The sequence below is a fragment of the Mauremys mutica genome, chromosome 1, assembly GCF_020497125.1.
Source record: "Mauremys mutica isolate MM-2020 ecotype Southern chromosome 1, ASM2049712v1, whole genome shotgun sequence".
Taxonomy (NCBI): Eukaryota; Metazoa; Chordata; order Testudines; family Geoemydidae; genus Mauremys; species Mauremys mutica.
Window position 1 is genome coordinate 302,507,231 of NC_059072.1, and position 17,332 is coordinate 302,524,562.

The window sequence follows — 17,332 nt, forward strand, 5'->3', positions numbered from 1 at the left end:
CGGAAGGGGTACTTTTCAATGGTGCTGCAAGCACTGGTAGATCACAAGGGACATTTCACAAACATCCACGTGGTCAGTCTCATGATATTCCATCCAGATTTAGCTGAGTTGTAAAGTGTTAAAAATCACCATTTTCCTTTCTTACTTTTGTTCCTCAGGAAAATTCTGGCAGGCTGACAAAATAGTGACCGACAAGAACATTCTAAGGCTGGGCCCTCACCACCAAAGCAGTAGCAGCGGCAGCATGCCCTATAGTGGAATGCCTGGGAGCTGCCAGAGCAGCTGAAGCAGTGGGCTACAGTGGGGAGGAAGGAAGCTGGGCAAGGCTGGACTGGGCTTCCTTCTCCCCAGCTATCCAGATCCAAAATATACCGCCAGCACCCCATATTGTCCCCACTTCTGGGAACACCACATGGGTAAAGAAGCTTCCACATCCGAGCAGAGGAGGGCAGAGAAGAGAGAACTATTGCACAACCCATGTTCAAAAGTCATGAATTAGACCCACCAAAAAATCATGACATTGCTTGGAAATGATGTATTTTTTAAAAAATAACACAATTTAAAAATCTGGTTTCTAAGACTTTAAAGTTTACATTTTTCAAGTTTTTTTTCCACAACCATGAAGACTAGAAACTTGTTTTTTATATGAAAAATCAGATTCTCATGTAATCCAGCTGGAAAGATGTACAATTAACCATGAAGTAAAAGCCTGAAATTAAAAAACAGAGAAATATTTAGCCAAGTTTTTAAAATACTTAATGCAAAGCATACATTATGACTAGTGCAACATTTAAGCTCACAGAAATCTAATAGACCAGTAACACATGACATATTGTGACTCCATGCTACAATATTTGTTTGGTTCTTCTTGTCAACTTTGTGCAGTTCACATAAAATGTTCCATTATGAATTACCAGAATGTTCTGAAGGGTTGATAGCACTAATTTTAAGAGCTTGTGATGCTGAAGAAGGGAAATGTCACTGCTCCCTGGAGAACTGGCCCTAGAAGAAGGGTGAAATGTTACATTGGGCCAAGATTTATTCTTGTTTAGATTCAGGACAGGAATTTGTCAGCAGGAAGAATGTCATTAGCTTTGACAAGTGTGTGTGTTTATGGTGCGTAATCTATTTAGGAGATGTGAAATGGTACACACACTTTCCATTTTGTTACAAAAGCTGAAACTGACAGTATCTGTCAAAAATTATCACCCTACACTCTTTAAAAGAAATTGAACCCTACTTTCTCTGCAATATGCCTCAGTATTACAGCATGGTCTTCTCTGCTTAGCTGTTACACTTCAGTTAAAGGGGCCAGAGATTGAAAATTACATTGTTCTGATGTTCAGGCCTTGCTACGTTCAGTGCTGAACTAGTGCTGAAAAAGCATTGCTATATTCAGGGAGCAATGTATTCTTATGTCTATAAAGTGCCATACATACCCATAGTGCTATATAAATAATAATAATTAAGAATATAATAGAGCAGGCCTGTTTTAAAGGTCTGATGTTTTGGGAACCATTAGTACTAGAAATGAATGTTTTATGCCATTAGAAAACACTTGAGAGAGATTTCCTGGAAAAGACTGTTGCAAAGGTAATTGGCAAACTGTACAAATGCTTTCAAGAGCAATAAACTTATTCCACCACTACTCTTGGAGCAGTGGTCAGAAAGGAAAAGGCCCTGAGGAGGCTGTCAACATTAAAATAATACCTTTGAATAGAAATTTTATTTATCTTTGTTACTAAGAAATTTTGTGTTTTGAAATCAAAGTTTTCACATTGAATTTGTTTTTCTCTAGACTTGAAATGTCTTTTTTCAAGCACTTCTGATGCTGGAGGAGGTTTGTATTGTACATGTTATATGCTAAAACAACAAGGAGTCCTTGTGGCACCTTAGAGACTAACAAATGTATTTGGGCATAAACTTTCATTGGCTATAACCCACTTCATCAGATGCATGGAGTGAAAAATACAGTAGGCAGCTATAAATATACAGCACATGAAAAGATGGGAGTTGCCTTACCAAATGGGGGGTCAGTGCTAACGAGGCCAATTCAATCAGGGTGGATGTGGCCCATTCCCAACAGTTGACAAGAAGGGGTGAATATCAACAGAGGGAAAATTACTTTTTGTAGTGACGCAGACAGTCTTTATTCAGGCCTAATTTGATGGTGTCAAGTTTGCAAATTAATTCCAGCTCTGCAGTTTCTCACTGAAGTCTGTTTTTGAAGGGTTTTTTTGTTGTTGAAGAATTGCCACTTTTAAGTCTGTTATTGAACGTCCAGGGAGATTGAAGTGCTCTCCTACTGGTTTTTGAATGTTACAATTCTTGTCAGATTTTGTGTCCATTTATTTTTTTGCATAGAAACTGTCCGGTTTGGCCAATGTACATGGCAGAGGGGCATTGCTGGCATATGATGGTATTTATCACATTGGTAGATGTGGAGGTGAATGAGCCCCTGATAATGTGGCTGATGTGGTTAGGTCCTACAGTGGTGTCCCTTGAATAGATATGCGGACAGAGTTGACAACAGGGTTTGTTGCAGGGATTGGTTCCTGGGTTAGTGTTAATGGACATACAACACAACAGAAACACTTCTTGATCAGACATCAAGAATTGTAACATTCAAAAACCAGTAGGAGAGCACTTCAGTCTCCCTGGACACTCAGTAACAGACTTAAAAGTGGCCATTCTTCAACAAAAAAACCCTTCACAAACAGACTTCAATAAGAAACTGCAGAGCTGGAATTAATTTGCAAACTGGACACCAACAAATTAGGCCTGAATAAAGACTGGGAGTGGCTGGGTCACTACAAAAAGTAATTTTCCCTCTGATATTCACCCCTTCTTGTCAACTTTTGGGAATGGGCCACATCCACCCCAATTGTATTGGTCTTGTTAGCACTGGCCCCCCACTTGGTAAGGCAACTCCCATCTTTTCATATGCTGTATATTTATAGCTGCCTACTGTATTTTTCACTCCATGCATCTGATGAAGTGGGTTATAGCAAATGAAAGTTTATGGCCAAATACATCTTTTAGTCTCTAAGGTGCCACAAGGACTCCTCATTGTTTTTGCTGATACAGACTAACACGGCTACCCCTCTGAAACCTGTTATATGCTAGTTCATTTGCACAAAAAGGTGGTATCTCATGCTTATGCACTTATACATCCTTTTTTCCCCTTCTACTCCTTAAATGAATAAATGGACCACTGTAATTCTTGAGGGCTATGTTTAGCTCTGTCTGTCTGTTTTCGGGTTTTGTATAGTGTTCATTGCTGTAGTCTAATCTATCCAAGGTTTTGGTCTGGCAGTTATTAAGGTAATTATCTAGGAAACACCTTTACGGATTATTTATTGTTATGAAAAGAACTAGCTCTTAAAGGAATTATCACTGTAAGCAGGGTCTGAATGAATGCTTCCCTGATAGCTAGCTGGGAGGGGGAAGAGACTATGGGTGTGTTTATGTAAATACAGTTTGCTCCTGCTCTGTTTACATATTCATCATTTACAGCCGTGTCAAAGGATCAACTTTGGCTGGTGTTGGGTACAAATGACCTTAGTACTGAAGGCAGGGGTAGTGAAATATGGCTACCAATGTTGTAATTATTGTAAGAATACAGGAAAGCAGGACTGTGCTTAACCTGTCCCAAATGAGGGGGAGCACCCCCAGTTGAAAGAACCTAATTAAGCAGGGGCTCGAATGTCAGAGCCCTGTGAAAGTAACGGGTGGGGACAGGAGTCCTGGTCAGGAGGCTATACAACCCCTTTCCTAGGGGGTCCTCTCTAGACTGGCTTAACCTGTTCTTCCCCACTGTTTAAAGAATAGAACTAAATAGGATTCATTAGGACTCTCTTTTGTTATTTTAATTACTCAATCAGAGCTGAAACTAGTTGTGATAGGACTGTGTTTCTACCCTGCCTGCTAAGAGCTAAAACCCCTGAGAGCTGAAATCACTTGAGATGGGGGAATGTTTCTGCCCAGCCTGCAAAAGAGCTGAAAATCACTGAGAGACTGATGTGCTGAAGTCACAGCAGAGAGGCAGAAGGTGACTGACAGTCCACTGGTGAATGAGTGACCAGCAGGGTGGTGGAAAGAAGTGTGATGAGCAGCCAGCAGGGTGGCAGCAGAGAGGTGTGATGAGTGGCCAGCAGGGTGGTGGCAGAGAGGTGTGATGAGCAGTCAGTGGGGTGGCTGGTGGAAAGGCATGGTGAGAGCAGTGAGCTGGTGGCTGGTGAGCGGCCAGCAGAGCGAATGAGATGCCTCTTTACCCCTCCTCCCCAGGGTGGAAGGTGAACTCTGCAGATGCACTTCTGAACTCTGGGTCTGCACTGATCAAGGACAGCGACTGTGAATGGGGTGCAGAGAAGGGTTGGGCATGTGAAAGGGACATTTTGGTTGCTAGACTTAAGAATCTGAGGGGAAAAGGACACTGCCCAGCCTACTTGGGGGTAGGTCTTTTGCTCATGGTTTATGTTTATGGACCCTGTTTGTAGTGTTTTCCCAAATTAATGCCGAATTACTTCCCTCCTTTTATTAAAAGTTTCTTTTCTACACTTGGACTCTGCTTGTGAGTGGGGAAGTATTGCCTCTCAGAGGTGGTGTGTAATTTTCCTAGGTTACGGGGTGGGGGCTCGAGCCAGTTCTGCATTATATCGATGGAAAGGAACCCCTAGATATTGAACCCGGCCCTGGTTGCTGCTGGCTCCACCTGGCAATTGCAGTCCATAGTATATGTTTCTTCTTGTTTTTTTGTTTTTTTATCATGGTTCATTTGTATGCATACTACAGAGCAGCAAGGCTCAAATTCTGACTGCCAAGTTTACTAAATTGCTTATATTCCCTTTTCTCTATGATCTCAGAAACTTCAGATTTCCATCATCAAATTCCAATCACTGCCATCTCAGATTCCCCTGCCCTGGTATTGTGATGGGTGCTTTAGAAATGCTTAGTGGCAGATAGCAATTCACAGTGGCTTCACTCCCTGCCATCAGGTGACTCTCAATTTCCTAAGTCTAGATTCCCCAGCACCTCCCGAACCCTCCTGACACCTAGGCTCTCGTTCTTCCTCATCAGAGCCCTCTTCAAACACAGTTCGCTCCTCTATCTTGGAATACTGTGTACTACTATGTGTATGCAGTGTTGGTCCCAGGATTTTAGAGTGTCAAGGTTGATGAGGTGATATAAATAAAATATATCACCTCATTCACCTTGTCTTTGTACTACTATGTGTATGGCTGTTGGTTCATTAAAGTTTTTTATATGAAAAGTACACAGAAAACTGTACTTAATGGACATACTACAGGAAAGTTCCATCAAGCAAACTAATAGTGAAAATGTGCTGCCTTCTTTAGCTGTTTAGAATTCAGTTAAAACATTAAGAGCTAGATTGTGGGCACAGTCCTACTTAAGGGTTTGTATGTAGCTGTAGCACCACAAGAGGAGTTTGGGGACAGAACTATATGTCCAAAGAGTCACAATTCCTTCTATGCCCTATCACCTTTTTCCCAGAAGTAATCTGCTTCTTTCCCTTAACAGTAACAGATATCTTAGCTGTGGTGGCTGGCATACTGGGGAGGAAGATTCAAGGTTCTGGCTATTCTCCATCACTTTTCACCCACTTCCCACCCACCTGCATGGCTAGAGAGGGGAAGTGGTGGTGATCTGAAAAGCACACTCAGGAGAATGTGTGTGGAAGTCTTATTCCACATTATACACTTGCATGGCTGTGTACGGCTGGACCAAAGTTTGGTCATACACCTCTACCCGATATAACATGAATTTGAATATAAACGTGGTAAAGCAGTGATCCGGGGAGCGAGGCTGAGCACTCTGGCGGATCAAAGCAAGTTCAATATAGCACAGTTTCACCTATATCGCGGTAAGATTTTTTTGGCTCCTGAGGACAGCGTTATATCAAGGTAGAGGTGTATATCTTTCAGTGTCAGATCCTGCCACCCTTATTCACAGTGAATAGTACATTATGCAACAACCAGGCCTGCTGAATCCATGAGGCTATTTACTTCCATGGATTTTGGATTAGGCTCAGTGGGGCACTTCCTCAGCTGGAGTTTATAACTTTATTGGCTTCAGCTGAGGATCTGGCAAAATGTAAGTAAATGTGATGGAATCTGGCCCCAAACTATTAAAATGCACATCTTAGAGAGAAGAGGAACTATCGTATAAAAAGTATAAGTCAATAAATATCTACTCGATTATTACAACAATGAAGTATCTCTGGTAGATGTTTCTCTAAGTGACTCTTAAACTAATGTGTGTGATGGACAGTACCCCTTTTCTATAATCAGATGCTTGATACATATACAGAGGGGCATTTTGCTCTCTCTCTCATAGCCTGATATTGGTTCTTCAAGTGCTGTTTGCAACCAAATAACTGAAAATATATTCTGAAGTCAAATGTAAAGACATTCTTGTTTGGCTTGGTTTTCCTTTACACAGTCCCAGACTGCTTCGTTAGCTTCATTTCTGTGTTTTTGGCTTCTTCTGGTAAGACTTGCAAAACACTCTTCAGTCACAATTTGTTGTCTATAGGCAGTTCTGATAAAAACAATAAAGTTAAGCAAGTGGATTTCCAAATTTTCTTAGGACTTCTCAATTTGAAAGCAGTGAAAACGCACCAGAGAAAAATAGATAAAAACAATCATTTAAAAAATGTAAGACGGATAAATGTTTTTCCTGTGTGATGTGCATAAACTAGCATAAATGTATCTAGTTTAATGAGGAAAAATATACTTACTGTACAGGCAGAGATGCAGACTTTGCTCCTATGAAATAAATAAATTAGTGATAAGCACCCCTTAAAGGTTAACCCAAAAAAACTCATTGGCTTAGAAATTGGACTGGAAAATCTGACTCTATCATGCTTTCGCACAAGACATAATATTTTTAGTTTTCCTTCAGGACATAAATACTGTGAGAATAACTATTTCTTTGGTACTTCTGGGTCCCATCCCCGCGTGCAGTGTTCTTATTTGTATGAGTGACAGTGTTAACCTCAGTGACCTGGACAAGCTCAGTCAGGTAATTCTTCCGTCTACCTGGACTTTCTCTGCATTTTCAGTGGGAGAAAATATTTTTCTTCATTTCCAGTCCTAAATTGTTGTTATTTAGCATTGCTGAACAGCTGACATACTTTGTTCCAGTGGTGAATGCATCTCAATTGTGGATAAAGAGATCGCTTTGGCTCCTTTATCTAATGTACTTCACAAGGATATTGTAGTGCTTAATTAGATAATGTTTGTAAATGTCTTTTGTATCCCTGAATACTTGGATGAATCCATATAAATTGCTTTGGTATCTTTGGTAGTGTAGAAGTGCAAAGCATTATTAAAATGTATTATTATTGATGTACTCCGAGCATTGAATTTTTTGTTTTCTGGGTCTTACTAATACTATAAAGGAATCCAATTGCTGTTGTTCAGAAGTATCCACAAAATTTGAAAGTTAGTTGTTTTTTTGTTTGTTTGTTTTTTGTAAATGCACATTTGACATTTAAGAGATAAAAAAATCTTTGAACATTAAGGGACCAATTCTATAACCCTTCTTCATGCTGAGTAGTATTTACATATATGAATAGTCCCGCTGAGCTGAGTAGCCACACAAGTTAAGTCCTAAATACTTCTAGTGAGCAAAGACTGCAGAATCTGGCCCTGAACTGGAAAAATCATCCCCCTCATTCTGTATAGTTCCTCCCATCACTGATCTGAGTCATTTCTTGTACTCCTCCAACCTCGTTTGTTTTTTCTTCACTTCCCCATAATCTCAGTTGTTTCTCCAAAAAGAGATACATACAATGGCATCTTCTCCTACGGTTCCTTACCTTTTGACAAAGTGTATCAATAATAGCCTCAATAAATGCTCAAATTTCCTGAACAAGTTGTAGTAAAAGGCAAGAGGTTTAAGTTATTCTACACATTTTAAAGATGCCAGTACTTCTAGTTTATTTGAGGTTTACTTGTATTTACTAATTGAAAGCGTACGTAAGCAATGTGTCATTGTTCCTTACTTATATGTGAATGAACAGAGAAAGGATTAGGTAAGGATATTATTACTGATTTTAAAATAGGTTTTATGATTACAAGAAATGCAGTTCCACTGAAGGTTTAAAAAAGTAATTGCATACATTCAAACAGAGTATATTATGACAGTATGGTCTAGATCAGGGATAGTCAATAGGTAGTCTATGGTCCAAATCTGGACCGGCAGAGGCTTTTCAGAGGACCCCAGGGCAAGCCAGGACTTGGGGCTTCAGCCACAATGGGACTCAAGGTTCATCCCCATGTGAGGTGCACTAGGACTGAACCCTCTTCCCCCTTGTGAGGCTGAAGCCCTGAGTCCCCGCGTGCTTCAGATGGGGCTGAAGTGAGAGGCCTAGTGCACCTCCCAATTAAAGATGGGGTCTAAATTAGCTGTTCCCACTCAAAGAGATTTTGGAGTCATGGTGGCTACCTCTCTGAAAACATCCTCTCGATAGGAAGAGGCAGTGATAACAGCTAAGAGAATGAAAGGAAGCATTAGGAGAAAGATAGATAAGAAAAATAATCATAATGCCATTATATCCATCCCTGGTATGCCCAAAGCTTATGTCTTGTGGAGATGGGGTCCCCACAAATACATTCAAGAACGGCCATACTGGGTCAGACCAAAGGTCCATCTAGCCCAGTATCCTGTCTTCCGACAGTGACCAATGCCAGGTGACCTAGAGGGAATGAACAGAACAGGTAATCATCATGTGATCCATCCCGTAACCCAGTCCCACTTTCTAGCAAACAGAGGCTAAGGACATCAACCCTATCCATCGCAGATAATCTCCATTGATTAATCTACCCTCCATGAACTTACCTGGTTCTTTTTAAAACCCTGACAAAGTGGTATTCACCCACGAAAGCTTATGCTCCAATACTTCTGTTAGTCTATAAGGTGCTACAGGACTCTGTCGCTTTTTACAGATCCAGACTAACACGGCTACCCCTCTGATACGGTTATAGTCTTGGTCTTCATAACATCCTCAGCATAGAGAACAGAAGATTCAATGGAGGGCGATGGTCTGAAAGGTGCAGAAGAAGGGACTAGGGAAGTGTTCAACATCCCTTCTCAAAAACCAAGAGGTAGGGGTCAGCAAATGAAATAAACGGGCAGCAGCTTTAAACCAAAGCAAAGGAGATACTTCTTCACACAAGGCACAGTCAACCTGTGGAACTGCTTGACCTGGGCTGTGTGTAGTGAAGGCCAAAAGCATAAGTGGGTTCCAAAGAGCAGGAGATACGTTTGAGCAGGATCGGTCCATCAATGGCTGTTAGTGAAGATGATCTGGGCCGCGAGGCCATGCTCTGTGGGTTCCAAAACCTCCAGCTGCTAGATGGCGAGAGTTTACGATGAGGGAGGGCTCAGGCAAAATTGCACTATCCACTTCATTCCCGGGGCGGGGGCTTTCTGGCAAGGGCCACTGTCAGAAGAGAGGCTCCTTCAGCAGATGGACCACTGTTTTGACCCAGTTTGGCCATTCCCTTGAAGGCCCAGCCAGGAGGTAGCCAGTTGGGCTGTTTCTGCCTTCAGGCGGGTGATGTGACACGCTGTCCTGTAGCTGAACTGGTGTGCTGTCAGGTGGCTGTAGGGTGCCCAGATGTCCTGATTTTATAGGGACAGTCCCACTATTTGGGGCTTTTTTTTTTTATGGGCTCCTATTACCCCCCACCCCGTCCCGATTTTTCACACTTGCTATCTGGTCACCCTACGTGGCTGTGACCATGCAGATGGCAGTGGCAAGGTTTTTGCTAAGGGGCCTTCTTAGCACAGTAGGCAGCATGTCAGTCTCATAATTTGGAGGTCCTGAGCTCAATCCTCAGAGAAAGCCTTCTGAGGCTTTTGCTGGGGGCCTGGAACATTCTGGCTGACCATCCCCTGCAGTTAGCTGGAGTGCAGCACTTCCTCTGCTGAGGTTCCCAATGCTTGAGTGGCAGCAGAGCCCACATGTGTGAGCAGAAGATGTCCAATGTCTTGCTGGGGGCTTCTCCCTGATGGTCTAGTGGTCAGGCTTTGGTGTTTTCCCTGCTGTAGCCTGGGTTCAATTCCCTCTTAGGGAAGGCTGGTCCCCAGCAACTGCTTTCAGGCTGTGGCTAATGTCTTGTTTTTCCTTTTCAAGTGTCATCTCTTTCTTTTCTCCTTTGTTCTCCTTCCCCCATGCTTCCTTTCAAATTCCATCCTCCAGAGCCTGGTCTAGAAGGGCCTTTGACCTGTCTTCTGGCCACTCCTTGCCCTGATGGCCATCTCACACATGTCCCAAGCTGGTCTCTAGCCTGGACACAAAGAGCACTTTACCCTTTTCTCCCTAGTGGTCAGGATTTGGCACTCTCACTACCACAGCCAGGGTTTAATTCTTGGTCAGGAAAAGTTGGCCCCTGATGACTGCTTTTATGCTGTATCTCTTTCTTTTCTCCTTCATTCTCCTCGGGTAGCCAGTGTTACCAGCTTTGCCCTTTACTAATAATAATATTAATATTAATAAATACATTAATAAATATTAATAAATGTTCATTTATTAGGGTTACTCTTAAGTGGGGGGCAGGATTCTGTACTTCTATCAATGTGCTGCTTGTCACTTGAGTTTTCATACAGAGCTCTGCTTCTCCCTGCTGCAAGTTCCCTCCCAATGGAGCTATCCTGCAGGACCTAGGTTCCCCAGGGCTGGGTTCTTCCAGCCCCCAAATCAGACGAACACATACACACACAAATTAACAGAGCGTGTCTGAGAGGACCAGGTTAATCAGCATTCCCAAGCTGACCCCTCATACGCCCCTGGACTCAGCAGACTAGGTCGAGCAGCACTTCCAAGCTGCTACCCTCATATGTCCCAGATTCAGCACGTCCCTTGCCCCACTTTCACATTACAATTGTTCTGGTAGTAACCCACTTGATGAACAAACCCCACAGGATTTTTGAGCGCTGCTTTTAGCTTAGGTACGGGGAGCGTTGCTGCAGAGTGAATGAGGAAACCAAAAAACATCCATGAGCAGGGGAGAGAAAGAGAGAAGCAACCAGTTTAATCCTGAAAGCTATTTATTGCTAGGTAATAACCATAGGGGAGCCAAACAAAAAAACCCAGTTATAATATTAAATCTAACTTAAATTTGATTATAAAGGTCAAGTTTAGAAAACTATAACTGATCACACAAGTCAAGGTCAGCAGACGTGAGTGTGTGTGAGAGAGAGAGAGAGAGAGCTGGGTTCTCACCACTCCGTGAAGCTTGAATTGATCAGGGGTCCCAGGTGGTGCTGGTAACTGAGGGTCCAGAGTGCTGCAGACAGGCAGAGCCCCCAGCATGATCAGTCAGGAGACGATGAAGTCCCAGTGGAACTGATGCAGATTTTGGATCCAGGCATCAGAACACTTACTTGAGCATGGGTAGGGGTTTTTGTAGAGAAACAATGGTTCAAGGGAGAACACTAGATTTGTTTATATATAAATTGATGGCTCAAGGGAGTATACCAAAGTTGTTTTGCTCAGTCTAAACAATGGGAGATGATCATTTCTGGCTATGGGCAGTGTTCCTTGAGGGAGCTCACAATGCAATTAGGGAGCTTCACTATTTTGGATACCAATAAAGAATTTGTTACTAGAATTGGTCTGATAACTGCTGAGCTGGGTGTGTGCAGGCGTGGGTTCATTAACATCTGGAGCAGAGATCCCCAATCATACAGTGTTTCCCTGCTTTTCTGGTCCCAGAGTTCCGTGCAGTTTTTGCCTTGGAATCTCCTTATACTAATGGAGATGCCTCTTTGTCCCATCTTTAATGTAAATGAGGCTAGAAGAGTTTCCTTAATCCTGTCATCCTTATCCCAGGGATTTAGGTGTGTCTCCCACTGCCTTTTCATTGCTTTTTGTAAGTCTTTCTTCTGATGCAGATTTGGTTCAAGCAGAGGCTGTGGGAGGGTGGGAAGGTCTTTCATGAGTCAGACAGGCTGGGTTCTGTGCCCTGGTTCTCTAAGAACACAGAGCTGCTAGGTAACACTAGGCAGGCTGTTTTCCATGGCAGTGGACAAATGCTGTGATTTGAGAGAGACAGCGCAGTTAGAGCTGTATGTCCATTTTTTTTATTTAATAGACCTCTTAAATGATTTCAACTTAAAGCTACAAGGGCAAAATTGTAATGTAGTGGATCTCCACAGCAGTGTCTCTTCATTTCAAAACAATCTCTTTTCTAAATTGATTCGAAAACTGGGGAGATGCTGCCTTTCCCAATGTTGCTAAGCTACTAGGTCACTGCAGACGTGCATCAGATGGCATCATCTCTGGACAGGCTTCTTCAAAACTTCCAGCAGAGGTTCCAAGAATTTGAAAGTGTTAAAGCCATCTTCCTGTTTGTCAGGAACCCATTCGTTGTACAAGCAAATGGCACTTGGTGTGATCAAGCAAAAGCATATTTTCCAGATGTTTGAAAAGCAAAACTACAGCTGGAGTTTACTGAATTACAAGCAGATGAAGTGCTTAAGGTGCAGCACACTGAAACGACATCTGAAACTTTCTGGATAACCTTTGTGCTGGACTCCATGTATCCACACTTGAGGAAGGTGACATCTAACATTTTGACTATGTTTGGCTCAACATATGTGTGTGAGTCAGCATTCCCAACAATGAACAACAATTAATCACATAATCGCTCCATTTTGACTGATAATCATCTGTGAAATTGCCTCCGTCTTATCTTGACTGAACTCACTCCAAATTTCAAGGCCCTTGTACGGCAGAGGACTTTTCCCACGGATGGCAGTAGTATAAATTATACATTATTCACACATACTTTATTTTAAATTTGTGTTGCTATATAAAATTACATTTTCAGTAGTGATACTACAGTAATAACAGGTATGTCACAGTAATTATTTATGATTCTTTTGCTTAATACACATGTAGGAGGGTGTGTATTTGTTATTGGAAAGACTTGAATCATAAAAGATAAAGAGTTCATATGTACTAAGTATTATTTTATTTGAACCTCTGTTATATAAACCACAAGAGGCTAAAAAGTTTTGAATATGTTTATTATCTATATACAGATATGCCTACAATAATTGTATTTGACAAAACTCATTCAAAACTTAAAAGTTATCTGAAAGTGTTTTAATGCTATTTGACATTTTACTTTCTCAAAGTCTCAGATGTAATTTATTACACTTTTAGGGGGGCGGTATTTTCAGATTACACACAATGGTTTTATTTTATTTTTCATTTAATGCAATAACATTATAAGCAATAGGCGCTGGGTATATTTCACAGAATTGTAGGTGTTGTTGAACAGGGGGGCACTTGCGCTGTGAAAAATGTTTCTCTGGAGTCTGGATCTTGACTATATCTTGACCAAGACATTTGGACCTTGACAAAAAATAATTGACTATCCCTGGTCTAGATTTACAAGAGACTTGTGAAACTTAAGTATAAAAGTATATATCATATTTGACTAACTTGAAAGAAACACTCATGCATTTTTAGTCTCTTTCATTGTCTCTGTTTTTCCTCAGACCAGTTTTTCTTGAATTTTTCATATTTATAAATGTTTTTTCTTTTTCTTCATCTTCCTCTGAAATCTTCTATCTAGGCCAAGATTTTTTTTTTTCTTATTTGGCCTTTCTCTCCTGATCTCTTTACTTTCAGTGTTCTCTCTCCTCTTTTCCCCTCTCTGTTCCAGTTTCTACCTACCATTATCTCTCATCTCTTCATTTCTTCCTCTTGATCCTCCTTCTCCTCAATTGTCTTGGGATTTGGAAAAGTGAGCAGCTCATATTTTGTGGGAGTGAATTACAGGGAATTTGAGTATCCCCTTCCAAATACAGGTTAATTGCCATCCAGGACACAAACTGCAAAATCCTGCCTGGCCTCAGGAAGGAATTACACCAAACCCTTAAAATCCACTGAGGGAGTCTTCCTGTCCCCATCCACCACAAATTAGTGAGGAGTCAGATAAAGGGTCTGGTAAAGTGAAGACAAACAGTTCCTAGATTTGTGCACATGGGAACAAGGTGTTCTCAGTGCGGGGGCCTTTGGCTCAGTAATTTGCTTTCTGCTCTGGTGTGACATACCCTGAACCTGTTGACCTTCAGGGTGCAACGAGGAGCCTATCCAGGGGTGAAAGTAAATTAAAGGACTTACCAGTACTCGGGAGTCCTGAGCAGAAGATTTAAAGGCCTCCGGCCGCAGCTGGGAGCCCCGGGGCCTTTAAATCACCCCCAGAGCTCCCACTGTTACCACAGTGGAGCTCAGGGCCCTTTAAATCACCATGGGACCCCTGCTGCTGCTACCCCAGGGCTCTGGCAGTGGGGCTCAGGTGGTGCTTTAAAGGGCTCAGGGATCCCCACAAGGGCTGGAGTCCCGGGCCCTTTAAATCCCCACCCGAGCCCTGGTGCCACTACCCTGGGGCTCCAGCAGTGTGGCTTGGGTGGCGCTTTAAGGGGCCTGGGGCTTTGGCACGGCATACCGGGCTGTACCAGCTTACTTTCACCTCTGGGCCTATCCCCTATTTTGGGGGTTGAGGGTGGACAGGTAGAAAGGTGATGTAATTTATCACGTGGGCATGGGAGTCTTAGTGGTGACAACACTTCATGATGAGCCATGTGTATTATTTTACATGTTTTTAAACATAATGATGTGAAAGGCACATTTTAAGACTGGGGGACAGGGAGACTCTGTGGGGCCAACCAGCTTGGGAGGGGGAATAGCTGACTCTGGAAGGAACTAAATCCCCCAGGGGGCTGTGTTCACAGGCCCTGACTACACTAGCAGCCTCTTTCTGTCCGCACCCCATCCCGGTGACAGGGTCAGAGCGTGTCCTATGATTGCCCCTTGGGTGCCCGCCTCCCCCCAGGGACTGGACTATGTTTAACCCTTTCGGGCACTCCAGCCCCCCCGGCTCTCACGCGCACACTCCACCCCTCCGACTCAGGCCAGGAGGTGCTTGCACAGGCGGCTGACGTCAGCACTTGGCCCCGCCCCTCACAGGAAGGCGAGTGGGGGCGGGGCTGGCACGGCGCGAATCGCGTTTGTTTAGTGGTGTGCGGCCTCAGAGCTCGCTTGTCCCTAGCGGAGCCCCATACGGAGCCCTCACTCTGTCATGGAAGGTGCCGGGGCCCCCTCGGAGACCCTGCACTTCTACGCGAGGGTCCCCGGCGGCGGCCGGCAGGGTGAGCCCGACATGGACAGGGGGCTGGTAAGTGTGGGGCAGGGAGCCCGCGTCTGTCGCGCTCCTTCCCCTCCCCCCCCGCCTCTAGGATGGCGGTCACCGCTCCGCGCCCCCAGTCCGGCCCTTCCCTGTGCCGCGGGGAAAGGGGCCCCGAGGGGGACTCGCCGCCCGAGGTCACGCGCGCCTCAGCCGTTAGGGGTAAATCCTTGGCGCTGGCTGGAGCCTGCTGGGGAGGAAGGAGCCTGCCGGGTTCCTGGTGCCCGGTGCCCGGCCCTGGGCGCCGCAGGGAATCAGGCTTGTGCCTGGCGGGGGAGGCCGGCGCCGGGAGAGGGGGGGGCGGGGAATACACCCGAGAGGGTAAATGGGTTCGTGACTGTCACTCTGGCGCGTGTTCCGCGCCACCGCCACAGGCAGTTCTGCCGCCGCTGCTAACACGCTGCAGCCCCGCCGGTGGGAGCCAGATTGGGAGGGAGCCCTGCCCTAGCTGGCTGCTACCGCCAAGATTTTAAACTCCATGTTGATTAAGACCTCAGTGCTGACCTGGTGCTTAAAAGGGGTGACTGGACTGGATTATAGTCTGAGTATCTACAGATATTTAATAAAAGGCTGTTCAGTCTAGCAGAAAGTAACACGATCCAACAGCAGGAAGTTGAAGCAAAACAAATTCAGTTTAGAAATAAGGGGTAATTTTTTTTTAACAGTGAGTGATAATTAACCGTTGGACCAGTTTATCAAGCATCATGGTGGATTCTCCATCACTGACAATTTTTAAATCAAGATTGGATATTTGCCTAAAAGATCTGCTCTAGAAAATTATTTAGGGGAAGTTCTATGGCCTGTGTTTTACAGGAGATCAGACTAGATCACAATGGTCCCTTCTGGCCTTGGAATCTAGGGGGAAAAGTTTGTTTTAACAGTCTGGGGCCTGTGTACACAGGAGTTTCCCCCACTTCTATTCCCTAGTAGAGACAGGGCCTAGGATTATTTTATTTGCATACCATAAAAAGACATCTGTAAAATTCTCATCTGATGTTTTATTACTTTAATTCTAAATTTAAATTATTTTCTGGGCTCTAAGAGTTACACTTAGAAAATTTAATTCTCATCAGACAGAGAGCCCATGAAGCACTGGGTAAATTGGGGAGTAAATGGAGGTAAAATGCCTGCTGAATTTTAGGTAATGTGGTCTAGTGAAAAGATTTTGTACCCTTATCGAGTGTCTGTTTATGTTCGTTTTGGTGATCAGTTCATGGAACAGTGAAAAATAAAATGGAGGCAACTGCATGGATCAGTTTTTAAAACATTGGCCACAGTTGGCATTACTGAAAGTAAACATGCTTCTAGTGCAATGGGGAAACTTTCACTACTTAAAATATGCCCTGTGATATGTTTTGCTTATGTCATTTTTTGTGTTGCCATAGCGCAAAGAATTTTTCTACTATGAAGGGACACTATCAATTTTAAAAAAAATCACTTCTGTATGTATTTTTCATCCACTGTTGTTACAAGTTAAGATTACTATAACTTTAGAGTTCTCTTCCCCCCTCCCCATCTCATCATTTCTTCAGTAGATTCATTTTGTGTGCTTTTGACAGCACTTCATGTATAATTAGGTTCACTGTTTTCTGTGTAGTCTCTCTTAGGGTTTTATAACACTGCCATCCATCACTGTAGTAGCTGAGTGCATTCCACTTAAAGTGAATAGCAATAGTAAAACTCCTAGTGGACTTGGTAGTCTCTGGTTCTTCTCCCCTTTCTGGAGAGGGGAGACCAAGCTCCACTTCGGGTATTGTGTGTTGTGCTTGTGTTGGTTGTTTCATTGGTTGTGCTGGATTTTTGTGTTTGTTTTTTTGGGAGGAGGAGGATGTCTTGCTATGGTAAAAAGGCTTTTTCAAAGAGTCAAGTTTTGCAGTATTTTCTAGAAAGGGTCAGACTCAGGATTCACCTAATTCCCTTTAGAAGTTCATTCCATAAAGTCTATGGCATAGACAGTTCTCCTTAGCTGAGGATCCCTTTGTTCCCAGCTCTCATGTGCTTCATCCTGGGTTTTGTGATCTGCGTTGTCCTTGCACTGCTGTCAGAGGGGTTCATAGATAGAAATTCAGTTAATGTAGCTGGGACTGATGCATTAATTGTTT

At 43.4% G+C, this 17,332-nt stretch overlaps 1 protein-coding gene across 2 annotated transcripts in view; it reads left to right on the top strand.

Annotated features, from left to right (window-relative positions):
* The first annotated feature begins 15,045 nt into the window (after positions 1 to 15,045).
* DNAJC15 (DnaJ heat shock protein family (Hsp40) member C15) overlaps positions 15,046 to 17,332 on the top strand; it is a 42,967-nt gene continuing 40,680 nt past the window's right edge. Inside the window, exon 1 of one of the 2 annotated variants that reach the window (XM_045012792.1) lies at positions 15,046 to 15,221. In XM_045012792.1, coding sequence (XP_044868727.1) covers positions 15,126 to 15,221 — 96 coding nt within the window. In that variant the 5' untranslated portion in view covers positions 15,046 to 15,125. The remainder of the gene's footprint in view (positions 15,222 to 17,332) is intronic. The other variant, XM_045012801.1, reaches the window with a different exon arrangement.